The sequence below is a fragment of the Cryptotermes secundus genome, unplaced genomic scaffold, assembly GCF_002891405.2.
Source record: "Cryptotermes secundus unplaced genomic scaffold, Csec_1.0 scaffold126, whole genome shotgun sequence".
NCBI lineage: Eukaryota > Metazoa > Arthropoda > Insecta > Blattodea > Kalotermitidae > Cryptotermes > Cryptotermes secundus.
The window spans coordinates 168,561-189,691 of NW_019718617.1; the positions used below are offsets into that span (position 1 = coordinate 168,561).

General features: G+C 42.3%; 1 protein-coding gene across 2 annotated transcripts in view; it reads right to left on the reverse strand.

The window, feature by feature from the left end:
• Positions 1–21,131, reverse strand: part of LOC111861460 (ATP-binding cassette sub-family B member 6, mitochondrial) — an 81,896-nt gene that overhangs the window by 40,871 nt on the left and 19,894 nt on the right. Inside the window, exon 3 of one of the 2 annotated variants that reach the window (XM_023846072.2) lies at positions 7,010–7,172. The exons of the other annotated variant lie outside the window; for it this stretch is intronic. Within the exon in view, the coding sequence (XP_023701840.1) occupies positions 7,010–7,012 (3 nt within the window). The 5' untranslated portion in view covers positions 7,013–7,172. The remainder of the gene's footprint in view (positions 1–7,009; positions 7,173–21,131) is intronic. 2 annotated transcript variants of the gene reach the window in all.

Here is a 21,131-nt window from a genome sequence, read left to right on the forward strand (position 1 = left end):
TCATGGACTACACGAAGTTCTATTCCAGAACATAGAACTCTTATATAAGAAACGTAGACTGATTTTACTCTGCCGAATAGACAGAAATTATTTCATACAATGTAAGATTTGAGGTTTTCACTGCTCAGAATATGAAGAATGCCATCTTCTGTGATGTGGCGACGTGTAGATCTTGTGTGAACCGACGTTTCGGAGGAACGCATCGTTTTCTACCCTGAAGATGGAGGCGGTACGTTCCTCCGAAACGTCGGTTGACACAGGATCCCTGAAGACGGCATTCTATATTTCATACAAAATTCGAATTTCTTATTTGCGCCCTTGAAAGCGATGGGGGGGTAACAATTTGTCATCTTCATTACTGCAAGCAATTACAGATACTGCTTCAAGTTTTTTCACCTACTTGAGGTCATGAAATTATTTATTGCATTTCACTGTAAAGTTATATATTTCTTTCATCCACACTGCAGACGTCAGCTAGTGTTTCAACTGAGTCGGGTCAGAGAAAGCATAAATACTGATTACGTGTATTGAAGTTGGCCTTCTCCCGCCACCCTACCCATATTGCACACCTCCCCTCCGTCAACACCAATAAAAAAGCTATAAGGCAAAGAGAGACGAAACGACGACTCAGATACAAGTGACAACTGGTGGGAGTGGAGTCAGGCACGCAAAAGGGAGGGGCAGACGTATAGGGAGAATCTGCTTTCGTCCTTTCCCTAACCAAACTTAGGCCTAATGTTGATTTAGTTTCTGCGTTTTTGTTAATATGTCGAAATAATTATCCATCTCCTGTCAGTTCTCTGGGCTCTGTTAAGAGAATGAGAATTGCTCTCTATAAAGGATTTTAAGGCCTTCCATTCCCAGCCAGCTGACTGCTTCTCCGAATTAAATTTTGCTTTAACGCAGAAATCTGTTGTTACGTCAAATTCCATTTTGCGTGCTTAAAATGAGGCTTGCAGCTTGTATTTCTTTCAACCTGCGTCAGCAAATTAGTATAGACTTCCTATCCCAAACATTATTAAGGGAGTAGTGACATTGAAGATTTTGTTTTATAAAACTCTCCAGAAGACTGTCTCTGTGGTCTAGTGGTCAGAGTTCTTCGCTATATATCCAAAAGTTGCGGGTTCGATTCCCAGCGCTACCAGATTTTCTGAGAAGTGATAGATCTAGAACGGGATCCACTCAGCTTCGTGAGGATAATTGAGGAGCTATTTGAAGGAAATAGCGGCTCCGGTCTAGAAAACCGAAATTAATGACTGTGGTGATCCATTGCGCTGACCAAGCGATACCCTTAAAGATGGCACTAACTTCGCAGAGAAGCAGCCGTCGCTCGGTCGGTATAGTTCGCTTGCGGACTGCAGGCCACGGAGATTGTTTTGTTTGTTTGCGTGTACTCACCTCCAAAAAAATCCTTGTAATAAATTATTTTGCCATGTTCTCTGATTTTCATTCATTACTCAGTTAGGTCTACAACATTCATGGAATTGTAGATGTCTATTTATCCATGACATTCCATTACTGTTTCGTACACAGCCCTACATACGAAACATTTAATTGAAATGCAATGGAGTAGGCATACGCAGGGACTGTCACTGTTCTCCTGCGTTTTGCTAAGTCATCTGCCACTAGGACCGCCTCTATGGTCTAGTGCTCAGAGTTCCTGCCCCGGGTTCAATTCCCGACGCTACCAGATTTTCTTAGAAGCAGTGGGCTTGGAACGGGGTCCACTCAGCCTCGTGAGGATAGTTGAGGAGCTACTTGAATTGAAGAGTAGCGGCTCCGGTCTAGAAAACCGAAATTAACGGCCGTGGGGATTCGTTGCGCTGACCACGCAACACCCTCTATCAGCTAAAGTTGGCGCTAACTTCGCCGATAAGTGACTGTCACTCGGCAGGTATAGTTCGCTTGTGGACTACAGGCCACGGAGTATCTGCCGCTGGTTCACAGGAGAGAAACAGCGTTGTGATGATTCTTACAGGATTCGATGTTAACATTAATTAATGTGTCCCGAGATCACAAGCACTCTTAAACCTACATACCTAAAAGTCAAATTTTTAAATTCGTACAACTAGCAGTCAGTTCAACAACAGCACTATGGGCGAAATAAATTATGAGTAGGTTTAGCTATAGCCCTATGGGCAAGCCTAAGCCTATAGATAGACCTACTTACCGAATTGGCGGTAGTAGGCAAACTGCAAGTTGCAAGCACTTTCTTCAAATATTAGTCTAATAGCCTGCAAATTTCTTTGAAAGATGGAGAAAATGGCTGCAGGTCGACATATATTTGTAGCCCTTAGGCCCAATAAATTTAATCTATAGGCCTATACCTCTAGTCTAAAGGCCTACAGGCCTAGCTATATTTTTCTAATTCAACCTGATTATGCATAAATGCCTTAATTTGGGAAGTGAGATATTGTGAAATGATTTTGTAAATTAAATCTCAAATACACAGTTATTTTTAGTTGCCAGTCAGTGACTGAACACAGGCCCTATGGGGTAAATATAAAAGCAGGGAGGAAGTTGGCTAAGCTTTCTTTCTAGAACTTCTGGTAACCCTTAGAAACTTTTATTCTCGTTTAGGAAAAGAATGGAGGCGATATTCATAAAATCCTGTAAAAGATTAAGTCACGTGAGCCTACGGCCTAAATCTCTTTAACGTTTCTGATAGCAGGGCTAATTGATAAAGATAAACAAGCGACTGACGATCTGTGGAACAAGGGTTGGAAGAACTGTAAAACAAGAATTCTTCATCCCTCTAAACTGTACGTTACGGCCCAGACTTCTCGGTACGCCAGATTAGTAAGATGCAGCCTGTCTCACCACTGACCAACGGACCAATCTAGAATTCGAATTAACAAACAGCGCAGTCTGTTTAACGTCTACTGTTCTCGCTTGGCTGCAGCAATACTTTCAACAAGAGATACAGAAACATATTCATGATATATGCCGTTATTAACGTTAGATTTGGCCGTATAGCTATGCGCTTGAACATACTTACTGGCCTTTCAGAGCGTCTTCCAATGACAATTGAATGTAACCTTCAGTTTACAGTAAACGGGAGTTAAGAGACGTTGAATACTGAGCGGACTTTGCATTTATTGAGAGGCGGGACTGCCCTAGATCACATGACCAAAGGGAGGTACAAACTGGCTCCGCCTCCTCGATCCTCGCTCAGCGAGCGGTGAGCTGTTAATATGACGTCATGAGACTTTGCGCAATAATATGGCAGCCATACGCATGCTCTGGAAAGATGTATATTGTTGGAGTAGGTCGTATTTATATTGAAATGTAAAATGTATAAATATATTACATTATTAGATTGTGTTCTCATAAATGGGCTCTACAGGTTTACCTAAATGAAATTCTCTTATATCGGTTGTTCAGGCGTTTACCCCGAGCTTAGGAACTTCAAGACGAAAGTGAATAGGCCAAGTCGTATAAAGTGAATAAGCCATATATATATATAAGATAAACACCGTCTTAAGTGTAACAATTTTATTGTAGTTCTTTCTTCTTTCCCCTCACTCCACACTACATGTTTCGGCCCTAAATGGCCATCATCAGGTGTGTATTCTTACGTAGCTGTTACACTGCCTGTTAAAATATAAAATCACCAGTCTTTCTAATTGTATAAACTGTTTGTTAACCTATACGCGTTAATTTTGATTTCTATTTAGCACTTTTTTAAAATTTTAATTCAAGTTAAAGTATTTATAAAATTTCTGTTCTTTTCCTTTTCCAAATTTTAAAATTAAAATTTTTCTCAGGGTACATGCCTTATGTCTAAGTGCTGCAGCGGCCACTTCTTGTTTATCGTCTAACAGTTGTCACATATAATATTGAATAAGCCAAGTCGTATACAGTAAATAGGCCACGACGTATACAGTAAATAGGCCAAGTCATATAAAGTGAATAGGCCAAGTCATATAAAGTGACTAGGCCAAGTCTTATACAGTGAATTTGAACGTAGGAAGAATTAATTAAGATCAGGCTGAAGAAGGCTGCAAGAGGAAAATCTTCATAACTCGTATTTCTTACCAATTAATAGGCCTACTAGAGTGAAGAAGTCAGGGAGAATGAGAGGGGCAGTGTCTTTGGCACGCATGAGACAGAGGATTAGTGCATGTACATTTTTGGCCGAAAGACCTGAAGAAAAGAGACTACTAGGAAGACATTAAAGTAGATTGGAGGATAATATTAAAATAGATCTTAGAAGAATATGATTGGGATAGGAGCTGGATGCGTCTGTTTCAGATAGGGACCACTGGAGGGCTCTCGTAAACACCGTAATGGATCTTCCTTTTCCATAATATTCTGGGAATTGTTTGAGTAATTGGGTGACTGCTGGCTTCTCAGGAAGGACTCGGGTCGTTGCTGTCAATTATGACACAACGTTAAGGTCATTTTGTATAGTGTCCAAGTGCACAAAATGTTTACACGAAATTTGTTTACTATGTGTGAGGTATATAAAAGACCGCCTCTGGGGTCTAGTGGTCAGAGTTCCCGGCTACAGATCCAGAGGTCCCGGGTTCGATTCCCGTCTCTATCAGATTTTCTGAGAAGTAGAAGGCACAAGAGATCACTGTGGTCGCGGTGCAAGGACCAAGAAGGCCCACCCCTTATACATTAATTTCCTGAGAAGTAGTGGTTCCGGAACGGGATCCACTTCAGCCTGATGAGGATAATTGAGGAGCTACTTGAATGGAAACAGCGGTTCCGGTCTAGAAAACCAAGATTAACGGCCGTGAGGATCCGTTGCGCTGACCACGTGACAGCCTCTATCCGCAAAATTTGACACTAACTTCGCCGAAAAGCGGCGGTCGCTCGTTCGGTATATAATTCCATTGCGGACTACAGGCCACGAAGTTAAGATTTTAAGAGTGGTATTTAATATGATGCCTATGAGAGGAGTGGGAAGAGAGCAGAGGCTAAGAAATCATAAGACATGGTAAAATACGATTCAGTATCGCCGATAGTGTAATGAGATATCTTTCCTGTTTGCGTGGGGCGTCATTCTGGGTGTGCCGGGAGAGATGACCTAAAAGTTACTTTACTATTCCTTTTGTAACGTGTTCAACATACATATCTTTTCTTAATCAGCTCTACGTTTCCTACAAAGAGACATAAATTTTATTTGTACAGGTTGAGCATTAACTTTTCTACACGGGTCCAATTTTTTCTTAAATGGAACAGTTCTTTCAGAATTGGAAACTTCGAAATCACTGCACAATTCCTTGAAAGTAATTCTAGAGCTCGAAACTAAATAAGGCTGGATATTAATTAGGCCTACTCGTAGAGACAGAACATTGGTCTACCAAAGACGCAGGCTTAATGCTAGATGTAAAGGGTAAAATTTTTGCCTACTGGTAAATTCTTGATTATTTCGGACACTAATTAGTCTTGATCAGTGTTCATGGAAACAGATTAGTGCCTCACAAGGACCTACAGATAAGGTACTTACGAAAAATACTCCATGGCCTGTAGTCCACAAGGGAACTATACCTGCAGACTGACCGCCACTTGTCGGCGAAGTTAATACCCGGCGGAGGTCGTCGAATTTTTAAGGGCGGAAAAATTCAGGGAACAAGTCCTCCGGGAGGGACTTTAAGCCGTGGGTCCCGTGTCGTAGCTTTACGGCACGTAAAAGAACCTCATATCTCCAAAGGAGGTCACTGAGCCAAATTACGGACGTTTCCCGCCCAACAGCAGTCTCTAATACCTCTGGTAGATGGGGAAGGCATTATAGATACCTCTCAGCTAGTAGAGCCGGTCTCGCTGGCTGGGCGGGACTGATGGTAAGCACCAGTACCGGTAGGATATAGAGACTGGTAGAAATCATAGAGGGAAGCACAATGGACCAATACAGGTCTAAGTGCATGGGGAAACCCACCCTCTCCAATAACTAACTAACTAATTAGTGCCAACTTTAGCGGATAGAGGGTGTTGCGTGGTCAGTGCAACGAATCCTCACGGCCGTTAATTTCGGTTTTCTAGACCGGAGCCGCTACTCTTCAATTCAAGTAGCTTCTTAATTATCCTCACGAGGCTGAGGGGACCCTGTTCCAGACCCCCTACTTCTCAGAAAATCTGGTAGTGTCGGAAATCGAACCACTAGACCACAGAGGCTGTCAGTCTTATTATATTCTAAATGAAAAATTGAAGAAAATTAACCCTACAGGCCCTAGGCTAGTAGGAAAATATTTAGGCTACAGTTAGCTTTTAGAGTCATAAAATGAAGCAGGATGAGTTGGGCTGGACACACAGCACACATGGAAGAAATCATGATAAATTCGTAGGCCTAAAAATATCCATCAAGATAAGAGATTGGAACAGAACACTGACAAGATCTAGGTGTAGATGGCAAGACAAAGAATATTGAGATGAATACTAATGAAATAGTGAGAGAAGCATGGGCTGGATCTACTAGGCTCGTGGTAGGGTCTAGTGGGATAGTTTCACGAGCGCAGCAGTGAAACTTAGATTACATAAAACTATGGAAGTTTGACTAACAGACAGGTTTCCTGAATGGACCTCATATTCTGTTTGAGAGTCCAGGGTTGAGTACAGTTCGCTCATTAGAAACGTATGCCTGTTTCTCGTCTGAGACTTCGAAAGTCTGTAATTGTTTCTGTTAATTTCCTAATTCTGATTAGCTAGAAGTGTTGGCAAAATTCCATTACTTTTGTACAAGTGTTTCTGATTCGCTTATTCATTCTGAATTTTATTTTCCTATTAAATATTTTTTTTTATTGCTAGTGGGTTGGGATTAAGTCCCTTGTACTGCGGCCACTTCTGGCCTATTGTACCAGCCTCAGATGATAGGTGAGGGCGATTGCGGAGCGCGTTAGATTTAGATGCAACAAGGATAAGTTTGATGAAGCGTTCCCAACATACGAATTAAATCACAGAAACGTTCTATATGCCAACTTATTTTGTCTTATGTTGTGATTATAATTCATTAGTTTAATCTTCAATATACTTAATCTATTAAGTAATTTCGTTAACTTACCATTTAAGTTTTCTTGTAACAGTTCGGGAATCCTCGTGAATTTTCGGGAACATTTGTCGGCACCGTGTCCGTGCTGCCACGGCCGCCATTTTGAGTTCGTATAGAAAAGCTTCTGTATCTCCACTCGGAAGACTTCGGCTATTTTCGGAAACAAACTCGTTGCCTAAAAAGAGACGCGAAGTAAGATTAACCTTACGTTGATGCAACGTTGCCGTGTTTACACCAGAGGATTTTTGAACAAAAGATTTAAACTGGTAACTGTCGCAGGTAGAATATCTTACAGGGAACGGGACCATGACATTAATATTGAGATATATCTGACTGTATGAAGCGTCATACGGAATGAAGGCTCATGGTAAGTAGGAGAAGGGACGGAAAACTCCGCTGCTGGCCATATTGGTTGCTTGTGTCAGAGAAACGACCATGTCAGCGCAACGCTATTTGTGTCTCGAAGTTGTGTCGAGGTCAGCTTCAGCCGTAGCGTAAGAAACGCGCTACTGCATGGCAGGGTTTGACGTGTGCGGGCAAATTGTAAGACAAGACGAAACTACTTACAGGCCTATGTAGTTGTAGAACTTGTGTGTTGTTTCACATGGGTATGAAACTTGGTATGTCTCCGTAAGGGAAGAAAATAAATCGAGCGTGTTTGTAAAACAAAGTATTAAGTAGAGCAGACCTATAGGGGCTTTAAACAGATGATTAGCAGAAGGAGAAAATTACATCTGACATAATGAGATGTGCAACAGGCGTATAGTTTGTAGACCTAAGCCCACTTGTTATGTAACAAATTAGGCCGAAGATCACGGAGCGGAACCTTTGTTAAGGAGCCAGTTGTTCAGCTACTCAAAAAATTCCTAGCAATATTTTGAAACCAGATGGTTCATTACCGTGTTCAAAAAAGCACTCCATTTGTCCCTATCCTGAGGCAGATTAATCAGGTCCAAAGCCTCTCACCATATTTATTATAAATAAAAGGCAAAAGTAAAGTTATCCCTGTGCTTACCTAATTAAGCATCACGCCATAAAGTCGTATGAGGGAGTGGGTGTATACATTCACATTTTCTTGACCTCGGCAATAGTTTGAGGTGAGTGGTCAGCTTCACGCCTCGGCCGCTTTACCTCCAGGGAAAGAAACCCCGGTACCCATTGGATAGGAAATAGGTTAGACCCCAGAGCCGGTCTGGAAGACGTGGAGAAGTGAAAATTCTTTACCCTACAGGGACTCGAACTCCGACCCCTCAGTCGTCCAGCCTGTAGCCAGTTGCTATTCCCACTGCGCTATCACGGCTCCCATTTACACAAGATACAATTTAATATCATCCTCCTATCTACACCTAGGGCTTCCAAGTGGTGTTTTTATTTCATATTTTCCGTATGCATTTCTCATCTGTTCTATAGTCTGCGTGCTATGTGTCCCGCCCATCTCGTCCTCTTTTGATTTGATTGTCGTATAATTTTTTATGAAGAGTAGGCCCGAAAATTATGAAGCTGTTATTAGGGTACGTAATTTTCCCTTGCTTACTCAGTCACTTCGTCCCACTTAGGTCCAAATGTTCCCCTCGGCATCCATCTTTCAAACACCCGCAATCCATGTGCTGCCCTCAGTAAGACAGTTCGAAGTTCAACATAGGCATCCTAAACTGCGGGAAAAAATTTGGCCAATAATTCTGTATATTTCAATATTAAAATTTATAGATAGCAGACGAGAACACAAAATATTTTTAACTGAAGGGTAGCAACAGTAGTGAGATCCTCAATGTACTGTGTTCTTATTTCTTCAGAGCAATTTTAATTTTTACAGCCGTTTCCCAATAGGCGTATTTGAATTTCGTCATGTTTAAAATATTCTATTAGGCCTAAGCCTAACAGACTGATTAATTAGGCGATGGTCCTACATCAAGAAGGACGAAGCGCGTGGGATATTTAACAATCGTGAGATAAAGACAAATACATAGGCCTACAATATTTTATTCGAAAAAGTCAAGGAAAACGACTGCTTGTGAGATCTAAAAATAGACGCGTTTATAATATTAAAGTGGAGATTCGATAAAAGTTTTGAGGATATGACCCCAGTCAAAATGGTGTACGATATGGATATGGTTCTAGGGTCACTGTAGTTTCTCGCGTCCCCCCCCCCCNAAATAACTTTCTTCCCATCTGAGAAGGCCTAGCTATCAGCATTTCAAGAAAACTTCGCACTACTAACAAGAAACTTCCAGGACTGAGGTTGCTTACCTAAATGTGAAAATTAAGGTCTTGGCCCGTATGACAACTTTAATTTATCGAATGGAATAATTTTAAGTTTGAGTTATCTTCCTTTAAACTACAGGCCTATACTTACTTATGGAACTGAGTCCTTCTTGAGGAGCCGCCAATTCTGCAGCTACTCAAGATTTTCCCAGCATTTTATGGAACCCGAAAGTTCATTACCGTGTTCACAAGAGTCCTCCACTCGGCCCTATCCTCAGCTAGCTCAATCCAATTCATACCATCCCATCCTATCTCTCTAAGATCAATTTTGATATTGTCCACCCACCTATGCCTTATTCTTCCCAGTGGTCTTTTTCCATCTGGTTTTCCCACCAATATCCTATATGCATTCCTTTCTCCCCTATTCGTGCTACATGCCCTGGCCACATCATCCTCCTTGACTTGATTATTCTAATTATACTCCATAACAATGTTATTACTGCTCAGGTGCCACATGTTTACGTCATCAGTTTGGAATGAGTTGGGAAAATGACGAATAACGGTGATTGATAAGAACTAGGAAGGAGAGAGCCGTTGCCTGTTTCAAAATAGGGCTCTTGTCCTATAGAATTTAGGTCCAGATTCTCCGTTCGAACCTCAGCCGGGTTTTGCGTTGTTTCCCTGTTCCCTCCAGGTGAATGCCCTTAGGTTTCGGCCAATATTGTCTTCCCTGAAGGAGGCTATGTTCGCCTTCTTCAGGCCGCGCCATAGCTCAAGCGGTTAGTCGCTGACTTCCCACCGCGGCGGCCCGGGTTCGATCCCGGGTCTGGTGAAGTGGGATTTGTGGTGGACAAAGTGGCGCCGGGGCGGGTTTTCTCCGAGTACTTCGGTTTCCCCTGCCAATCTTCATTCCACTAATTGCTCCACAATCACCCTCACCCATCATCTGGGGCTGGTGTGATAGGCCAGAAGTGACCGCAGTACAAGGGACTTAGTCCCACCCCACTAGCAGTAAAAAGAAATACAATCATCTCCCCACTACATTCAATACTGTAGGTGGGCCAATAGGAATAAAAGCTCAAACTGAAACAGAGTCTCTAAATATCCAAAGAACTCTCATCCTGTGGCCGACCAAGAATTAGGGCTATCGTAAGATTGCTAGGTTTCAAATACTGATATAGGCACATTGAAGGGCGTTAATTTCGCCTCCTTTTTGTACCATTACAGTAGCTTCCTACCAGAGAAGAAATTTGCCTCTTATAGGTATTCATGACTGCATTGGAAAGGCCTTCGCTATCAGAAACATTTACAGCCAGAAAGAGTACAGGATATTGAAATGAATGCAAATTAAACGATGCTTCGAAGCAGAATGCACAAAATTAGCAGCCTGAATGAAGGTTGCTAATTTGTAATGACGGTAGAAACACCCAAGCCAGATAATTTGAGGAAACTAAACAGAAAAAAAAATGCATGGAACCATGGGAAATATCAGTCATATTCTATATCTTATCTTTTCAAAATGATGAGGGGGCTGACATGTAGCACGAATGGGGGGAAGGAGAAATGCATATAGGATATTGGTGGAAACCCGGAAGGAAGGGGACCACTGGCAAGACCAAGGCGTAGGTAGGTGGACAACATTAAAATGGATCTCGGAGAACTAGGATGGGATGGTATGGATTGGTTTGATCTGGCTCAGGATAGGAACCGCTGGAAGGCTCTTGTGAACACGACAATGAACATTCGGGTTCCATAAAATGCTGAGAAGTTCTGCACAATTGGCAGCTTCTCAAGAATACCTCATCTCCATAAGTGAGTGAGTGAGTGAGTGAGTATCTTTTCAAAATGCCTAAATAATCGTGTTTGTCATATGAACTCTGACCTCGTAGACCTATCTAGGCCAGTGAAAAACGACCTCTTTTCAATGAGGACCACTTTGTAAACGTTAAGTCATATTTTTCTACAAAATCTTATACTAAGCTTTTAAGCGGCAATTATTATTAGCATTCATTCATGAGTAATCTGGCAGACGACAGGTCCACAGTCTCTTCCAAAACAGTTCCTCCACTTAATGCGATCTTCTGTTTTTGGAAAGAGACTATCCAGGAAAAGTGATAATGTGGTAGTTTTTCCATTTGCTTTCCACATCGCAGTACAACAGCCGTTCAAACCACTCTGGTCACGCCTGTTGCTATACGAACTTGAACCATCTCGAGCATCATTTGCTCTATGCTTCAAGTCGCTGCTGATGACGCTGCTTCCGACATCAGTTTTCGGTGTCTCTCTTCGTCTGATGCCTACCCTTTGACCTGTCCAGCAAGGGAGGCCCTGCCAGTAGCTACGCTACCGCTGGTCCTTGGCATACTCAAACCCCCTCACCACGATAAGGCGGAGACACCAACGAGGGGGTATTAGTATTACTACAATAAAAATGTTAATAGGTGCCAAACTTTTGCTACAGATCCAGAGTTCCCGGGTTCGGTTCCCGGTGCTACCAGATTTTCTGAAAAGTAGTGAGTCTGGAACGGGGTCCACTCAGCCTCGTGAGGATATTTGCGGAGCTATTTCAAGGAAATAGCGGCTCAGGTCTAGAAAACCGAGATTAACGGCCGTAGGGTTCGTTACGCTGACCACGTGACACCCTATATCCGCGAAAGTTGACACTAACTTCGCCGACCAACGGCGGTTGCTCGGTCGGTGTGGTTCGCTTGCGGACTCCAGGACACGGAGTTTGTTTTAGTTTTATTTTAAAGAGTGGAATAATGCCAGTGATAAGCTTGTCTCTGTTTCTCACCAACTTCCCAGTATCTGCTACATGGATGTACGTGAGGAACAGAGACTTGGAGGCAGCTTTCCAGTCTTTAGTCTTTGAGTCGGTTTCAAAATATACTCTTGACCGCTTTCATTTCTGAAAGTTTTTGTTGACAAATATAGGCCTATGTTCCTACAACTGTAGTTCCTGTCGAACTGTATGATTAGTAAGCACAGGAAACTTAGGCCCTATTAAGAAGTAAATGGAGTGTATATGAATCAAGAACAAGCAAATGCTTACATTTCATTGCGTGTTGTAACCCATAAATTAGTCTCAGGAAGGCTTTAATTTCTGTTGGTAGAATGGAAGCAAAAATTAAGGATTCCTCTGCGCATAATCACCATGCCATGAAGGGGTTCAGAAGGTTTGGCGGCAAGCCCAAAGCCCCATTCATTCTAAATTTCTATTGTAGATAGGAATACGTGGTCAGATTCAAGCTCACTCTGTTCTACTCCTGGAACGTGGAGGAGAAAAACATCTCCCTTTTCACATTAGTCGAATATTTATCGTTCAGTCAGCAGCTAATCACTTCTAAAGTCTGAGCTCTTCCTATTCTGTCTCTTTCGTGTAAGCTTAGGTCTAACATAGATTAAAATATGCCGTCCTGTTCTGTTGTAAAAACTAAAAAGAATATGGTAGAGCTATTCTTGTAACAGGCCGTGAAAGCCCAGTGTTGTGAGATGTCGGGGCTCCCAAATTTTCTCTAGACAATCGGCTCACAGATGGAGGCAAGGTTGACAGCCTTACGCGCCAGCCGCCTTTTACCCCCAGGAAGATTCCCAATACTCATTTCGGTTAGAGGCTGAGTCGACCCCAGGACCATATTGCGGCTGAAAGGATTAGGTAAATTGAAAACAAAATCCACCTCATCTGGACTAGAACCCTTGATCTTCTGGCTTGTGGTATAGTGCCTCAACCTACTACGCTACAGCGTACAAATTTATATTGGTAGCTTCTATCTGTGAGTGTTCCCCTCGAGTAGCTTAGTCTCAGTGCTCAGGTCAGAAGTGTTCCGTGGACAGAAGGTTAATTTGCACGACAGACTAGCAGAAATCTCTAGGTAGGACGGTACGAGTATAGTCCAGAAAACAAACAGGATGGAAAAGCGTAGGTTACGGGAGAGTTGGGATAAGCTTATGGGCTATATATTTTCCAGATTTCTTCACTATATTAGAGTTTATTTTTGCAGAAAATAATCTATCTAGCCATGAAGACTACAATCACAATTTTCTGGATAAAGGATAAACTATTAACTAAATAAACGATGGAGCTCATTTGAGACTTTTTATAACCCAAAATTGTCGCAATGAACTTTCTTTTCCTTACAGACTTAGCTTCTTTTACTAAACACTCAATAGGCTCTGTCCAAAATGCTTTCAGTAATATTCGTGTTTGCCGGTCACGGTAGCCGAGCGGTCTAAGGCGTGCACTGTCTTCGCTCGCTCGGAAGCCGGGATCGTGGGTTCGAATCCCACTCAGGGCATGGATGTTTGTGTGCGTTTTTCTGTGTTTGTCTACAGGTAGAGGCCTTGCGACGAGCTGATCACTCGCCCAAGGAGTCCTACCGAATATGTAAGATCTAGTAAACCGAAGTGAAACGAAGAGTTTCATGGAGGTAGGCCTAGGCCCAAATTTGGGCTGTAGCGCCAGAGAAAAAAAAATATTCGTGTTTATGAAATCTCCAGGCCAAAATCCGTTTTTATTATGCACACCCTCCAAATACACCCCTGGGCTACTAGCTTGTTGTTGGGCGGTTTGCGTGTCTCGACCACAGGGAGTGCTGTGCTAGCGGAGGCAAAAGCTCCTAACAGGATCACCCATTTTGAAAAGGACAAAGCGTAAGGACCAGACGAACGGCAGTCTCTGTTCCTCTACGTTGAAGGTTGGACACAAGTAAATTCCCTTCGGAAAACAACAGGTTTGTAGGCCTATGCTAAGAAACCTAACGATGGATTTTGGATAAGTAAAAAGAGAACACTCTGTTGTAAATGAGGACAAGGTTCTTGGAGGATTGTAGAGTTAAAGAGTAGCCTTAAAAAAAGCTCTTACAAATTATGTAATTTATTAGAAAATCGATAGGCCTACAGATCGATATAAAGTTTTGGTCTATATAAAGTAGTGGTTAAGCATAGGCCTACTCTGACAGACTGTTCTTTTTCTGATTAATTAATTATTAACTTCTTCATTTGTCGTGGACTTGACCCCTTGTCCCAATCGATGCACGGAGAAACAGCCTACAGGAGTGCCTCTGCATACACAGGACAACAAAGAGACAATAGCGGGGACATAAACTTCAATATATATGGGAGTTGGATCAGCGTTTTATTTACCAGTCTCTAAGATTTTGAGAATTAGGATTAACATAGCACTGTAGAGCCTAGTTGTAGTTAATTGGTACACGAAACTGTCGTTGGGCGCGCTGCTGATCGCCGATCAGTATTAGGGACTGAGGAGAACCGGTTCCTAAACCCCGTTATTGCTCGCAAGAAGAGGTGTTCTTCATTCAGCGAGAAATTTGCAATGTCGTTTCGTACCAGTCATCCTTGTGCTACATAAGAGCATGTCTCTTCAGAAGCCAGCTTTTATTTAATATTTGTCTAGGCCTACACTGAAACCTATATATCTGTAGGACCAATACGTGCCTTCTCTTTGTCAGACAAATGGCCTATCTACAGTCCCAAGAACACAGAAAGGAAACACATGTAGGTAAGGGGGGGGGCGTCTAATAGCCTAATAGAAACTGCTTAATGCCGAAACTGGAAAGAATGAGGTTTCCATGGCAGCGAAGAGTTAAGTAATGGCCGCTGAGTGCAGCCCTGTAGCTTCCTGCTTGTTATTGCTTCAATAAAGTCAGCGGTAGGCCTCTAAGCCCTACTTGCATTATTGAGGTAGTGCCATCGCGTAATTACAGAAGACTATGACTAGTGTATCCAGAGAGGAGTGGTGCCACCTCCTGATCAGGCATACAGAAGTCTAGGAACCTGCATCTAGAAGGCCGAATCATGGCGGTATGACCGTAACATTTGGTATGAGAGAAATTTCATTACCTAATTGCGTAATATCGGGTTTGGCAGTGTAACGGTTGTATCTGGTGCAAGTTAAATGCCACTGCCTAATTCCAGAAGACTGGTTCATGTCAGTACAGGCTTTTGTGGCGTGGAGGAAATGTCATTACTCAATTCCAGGCCAAACCAGGGCAGTATAACCGTTAGTACACATGCAAGGGGGAGGAAGTGCCACTTTTAAATTTCAGAAGGCTGATTAAAGCGGTAGAAAAATTACTCCTTTATATGGAATTTTAATTCTTAGGTTCTTGTACTAGCCGATCACAGTGGCCGCGCAATCTGATGCACGAAAAGTTTCCGCCAGTTGAAACAGTGGGATAATAGGTTCGAATCCCACTCGAGGCATGGATGCCAGTCTGCGTTTATTCTGTGTTTGTGTTATCCTGTGTAGGTAGCGGCCTTGTGACGGGCTTGTAACCAGTCCAAGGAACCCTACCGACGCTACTGGCTGTCTATATGATTCACTGTTTTGGAATTAATTATGAATCGGAACAGGCCAGACAGCTTAATCCGTCGAAGAAGAATAAGAAGGAGGAGGAGGGTAACAAGAAGAAGAACAAGAAGAAGAGGAGGGGAGAAGAAGAACAAGAAGAAGAGGAGGAGGAGAAAAGGATGAGAAAAAGGAGAACAGGAAGAAGAAGTAGGAGGAACAGAAGAAGAAGAAGAAGAAGACGAAGGAGAAGAAGAAAGAGAGAAGGTGAAAAGACGGAGAAGGAGAAGAGGAAGGAGGAGGATGATGAGGAGATAAAGAAGAAGAAAACGAAGGATGAGGAGGAGAAGGAGAAAAGAAGAACGATGAGGAGGAGAAGACGACGACGAAGGAGTAGGAGATGACGAAGGAGGAGGAGGAAAAGACGAAAGAGGAGGAGAAGAAGAGAAAGGAGGATGAGGAGGAGAGAAGGAAAAAGAAGAAGAATCAGAGCCACACTTTCGACTCCAAGCCAATTAGCCATAGGAAATTCACAGCCCTTTGACTTGTCCTGTCGCGCACAGCTGGGGTGGAGTCAGCATGAGTCACGCGGCACGCCTGACAATGCTCCCAAGAGTCAATGGCTGCAGTAAGCTACGGTATGCCACGAATCATTTAGAATTCATAAATGATACTCTGTTCAGAAGGAAAGTCAAGGTGAATCACAGGAGCAGGCAGCAAAAGTCATTCAAATGCATGACTTTTTGCTACATATTCCAGTCACATTTCTTTGCAAGAATTCGTTAGAAAAGTATCATCATCACAGATTTAGCTCTTTAGAGCGTTAACTCCCCCAAATAAATTCTTTTCATATTTAACTATGAAAGGTATTTAAATAAAGTTGTCTTGTCTGGAACGCGTAAGGTATAGCCCTTAATTATCAAAGTGCTGAAACTTATTCGCTGTTCCTTCTATGGGCAAAGGACGTCTCTCCTTCCTGGTGTTAATGCAAGAATATTTGGGGGATAGTTCAAATTTCTATCAGTCTATATTCTTACTGACTGCTACGCTAGGGTATTCTCATATTAGCGTAGTAAAGACGGCTCTTAACAAATTCTTTCCCTCACTATCACTGTGTGCATGACGAAGATCTTGCTTTCAGAAGAACACCTCAACTGCTTCTACTCTGCACTTTTTCTGACTTTTCATATGTAAGCTAATTTTGCTAAGCCATCTGTAGCTAAAGGTGCAAATATAATTTACTTAACTGTCTCCACGGAGCTGAGTATCTTTTGAGAAGACAGAATCATTTAGCAGCTCAAGAAATTTCCAGCATTTCCTTGAACTAGAGGATCCCTATCCGGAGCCAGATGAATCCATTCCACACTTCTGTTATATTTTCGTTATCATTTATTTTAATGTTATTGACACATTTACTTCTAGGTCTTCCGTGTTGTCACTTTCTTTAACCTTGTTCTGCTAAAACCCTATGTGCACTCATTTTCTCTCCCATCTTGCTACATGACTTCATCATTCTAACAATACTACTATGGGGGCGAGGGGAACACTTATGACCAGGGTCCGGATTTTGATGACCTGGAAATATTAAAAAAAAATGACCGAAAAAATCCAGAAAAATTACCTAAAATGACCCAAAAATATAATTTGCAGGGCCCGGATTTTAATGACCTGAAAATATTCCAAAAATGACCTATAAAATGACCGAAAAAATCCAGAAAAATTATGGAATTCAACAACTGAATCTGATATCATTGTACGCCTGATGACGACCCAGTATAAGGGTCGAAACATGTAACATCAATAAAAACAAACGTTATATACAATAGTTTCTACTTTGTTTTTGAATACAGAACCTTGTTGTGTAAAAAAAAGTAAAGCTATCCCTGTAACAGACCGTGAAGGCCCATAGGGTTGTGAGACGTTGAGGGTCCCACATTATCTAGACAATCGGCTCAAAGATGGCAGCAAGGTTGTCAGCCTTACGCGCCGGCCGCGCTTTACTCCACAGGAACATTATGTAATTAATTCCTGGTACTCATTTCTGTTAAGGCGCGTCCACATTACTCGTGCTCGTGTGACTCGCTATGCTCTCGAGTAATGTGGACGATATGACAAGTCATGAGACAAGCAAATTTTAAATTTTTACTTTAAAAACTATAGCCAGTAAATTAAAATACGACTACAGCCTATACACACTACGAGTAAATATACGGTTCCTCACGCGCCGAAGCCTGGCGAGCAACTGAAGTAGTGTGGACGAAGATTTACGAGCACAAGTAAACACCAGACGAGTCTTCCGACGAGCACAAGCCTGGCGAGCACGAGCACGAGTAATGTGGACGCGTCTTTAGAGGCTGGGTTGACCCCAGGGTCATAGTGCTGCTGGAAGAATTAGGTCAATTGAAAAAATCCAACGAATTCATCGGGACTTGAACCCGCGGCCTTCCGGCTTGAAGCATAGTGCCTCAACAACTACGCTATCACTTGCCCCCGAACATTGTTGTGTAGACTGCATAATTTTGTATGCATTTATATACCCTAGAAATGTTCTGAACAGGATGGTAGCAAGCTTTCCCCAAATTAACTGTTCTTCATTTCACCATGAGAGAAATTAATGGTTTTCTGATATCTTTCCCACACATTTCAGCTTGTCCACATTTTCGAAGGATCTATTTACCATCTTTATGTCACAATGTGGCAATTCATTCTTCGTGGTATCTATGCCATCCTTCAATAAATCAAATTTATTATAAAAGATAAAACAACCCCGTCCAGTGTGACCGTTGAAGTTTTTACTACTTCAATTCTTAACACCCTCTTAAGTCACACTGGGCAGTTGTTTTATCTTTTATAATATTGTTAGTGTGACGGACCAGAATGAAACACATCAAAAACAACTTTTAGTTTAGGCCTAACGGTGACGTGTCCCACTCAATTCACACCTGCCTGGATTGCTTGGACATTTCTAATGGCGTATTCTAAAGAAAGTTGAAAATCCGTGGCAATAAAACATCTACTCGTTTCACTTTCGAGTGGGAAAGGCGTCACAAACAAACAAAAACAAAAAAGATTTGAGGCTTTCGCGGCGGTGACTATGAAGAAAGCAGTCTTCTGGGATTTGGCACCGTGTATATGTGGTGTTAACCGACGTTTCGAAGGAACGTATCGCCTCCATCTTCAGGGTAGAAGAAAAAATATAAGAAATCTGCAAGCGAAGAGACCGTGAGAACCGGTAAAAGCAGACCAGTCTGTAAAGTTGCAACCCACACTAATAACCCCTTGTGGTTTCTTCTGCATATGGACTTAACCTTGAGAGAAGGATATTGGGCAATATTATGTATGAAGGCGATAGCAATGATTTTTCTTTTTTCCTTTGGCGCTACAACCCCCAATTTACCTCCATGAAACTCTCCGTTTCACTTCGGTTTACTAGATCTCACACATTCGGTAGGACTCCTTGGGCGGGTGATCGGCTCGTCGCAGGATCTCTACATGTACACAAACACAGAAAAACGCACACACACCAAACATCCACACCCTGAGTGGGATTCGAACTCACGATCCCGGTTTCCAAGCGAGCGAAGACAGTACTTGCCTTAGACCACTCGGCTACCGTGACCGGCGATAACAATGATACGCCTAGATAATTAATCGTAATTTATTCACCCTTCTGATAAATAGATACAATAAGAGATTTCTTAGGCTGCTGAAGACAGTTCTCTCTTGTTCCTAGCAGAATTAAGGACTGAGTATAGAGACCCCAGAACTCAGTATTTCACCGCCTGCTTGAAACAGTTCTGCCGGAATTTGATCAACAGTTAGTAATTTACACCTTTCTAACTTTTCAATAGTAATTTCAACCTCGAAAAACACTACTTTCGGATACTAATGGCTCAGCTGTGTATTTATATTTTTCTAACATTACTAATCCCAATAATGTTCAATAGCTAACAGAAGTAATCCTTACAAAACAGACAAAAAACTCCGTGGCTTGTAGTCAGCAAGCGAACTATACCGACCGAGCGACCGCCACTTGTCTACGAAGTTAGTGCCAATTTTAGCGGATAGAGGGTGTCGCGTGGTCAGCGCAACGAATCCCCACGGCCGTTAATTTCGATTTTCTACACCGGAGCTGCTATTTCCTTGAAATTCCTCCTCAATTATCTCCACGAGGCTGAGCGGACCCCGTTCCAGACCCACTATACTTCTCAGAAAATCTGGTAACGTCAAGAATCGAGCCTGGATCTCTGGATCTGTAGGCAGGAACTCTGACCAATAGACCACAGAGATGGTACTTCTTACGCCTATTCAAAATGTTAAAAAATGAAAACTAGAGATGATGTTCAATATTCAACAACGGACTCAATACAGGTTAGGTGGCCTTCGGAACAATGTACAATTCCCTTTAGCTCAATGTCTTGAACAAAGAAGAGTAGGTAAAAGATAAAGCTTTCCTTGTAACAGGCCGTGTAGATCCATAGGGTTGTGAGACGTCGAGGCTCCAACATTTTCTCTAGACAATCGGCTCACAGATGGCGGTGAAGTCAGCCTTATACGCCAGTCGCCCTTTACCCCCCAGGAAGATTCCTGGTACTCATTTCTGTTAGAGGCTAAGTCGACTTCAGGGTCACAGTGCGACTGGAAGTATTAGGTAAATTGAAAAAATCCACTTCATCGGGACTCGAACCCCCGACCTTCCGGCTTGTAGCATAGTAACTCAAACAACTAAGAAATTAAAAATACACCATATGTTTGCGAATAATATAGCAAACCTATTGTCACTGTAATTAGACAAAATATATTGCGCGAATATATAGCACTCATTGGATGAATAGAAGTGCCAAAGATTTTGATTGGCTAGTGCAGCAAGAAGAGGATAGTTTACAGGACAGAACTGCAGGCTTAGATTTAGAGGTAATATTAATGTTAGACTAGATCTTCGGGAAGCAGTTTTTTAGATATTGGCTGGCTCGGGATAGATTAAATATTCGCTGCTGGTACGGAAGTTAAAATTCGAATTTTATGTCAATTCCTTTCTTGATTATTCTTACGCCCCGAAACTCCTAATTTCGGAAAAACTGTGTAATAAACATTTGTATGTAGAAAACATTTCTAGCAAGCAAAATTTATGAAGAAACCTGTTGTCATATTAACAAGACTGCGTTTATGTAAGCCCTACCAATTTTAAAACAATCGATGCGGATGGGGGTCACTTTACGAGTCTAATCAAGTGAATTTGTCAGTTCGCTGACGGCAGAATAGTGGTGTAGCTTAATCCAGACGACCGCTACTCTGCCACATGTTTCACGTGAAGTTCGACAAGATGTCTCAACATTAGGCCTATAATGTTAACGCCCATTACGCCCCACAAAAGTTGTAGCTGTGATTAACTCATTAAGCGCCTCCCCATGAAGATGAATGGGTAAGCGGATGTATAGGTCCGCATTATCTTGATCCGGGCACTAGTTGAGTGTTCAGCTTCACTCCCCTGCCGCTTTACCCCCGGTACCCATTGGAAAAGAGGCTGGGTGGCCCCAGAGCCCATCTGGATTACGCGGAGAAGTGAAAATTCTTGACCCCACCAGGACTCGAACTCCGACCCCGGCTCCTCATTGCACCCTATAG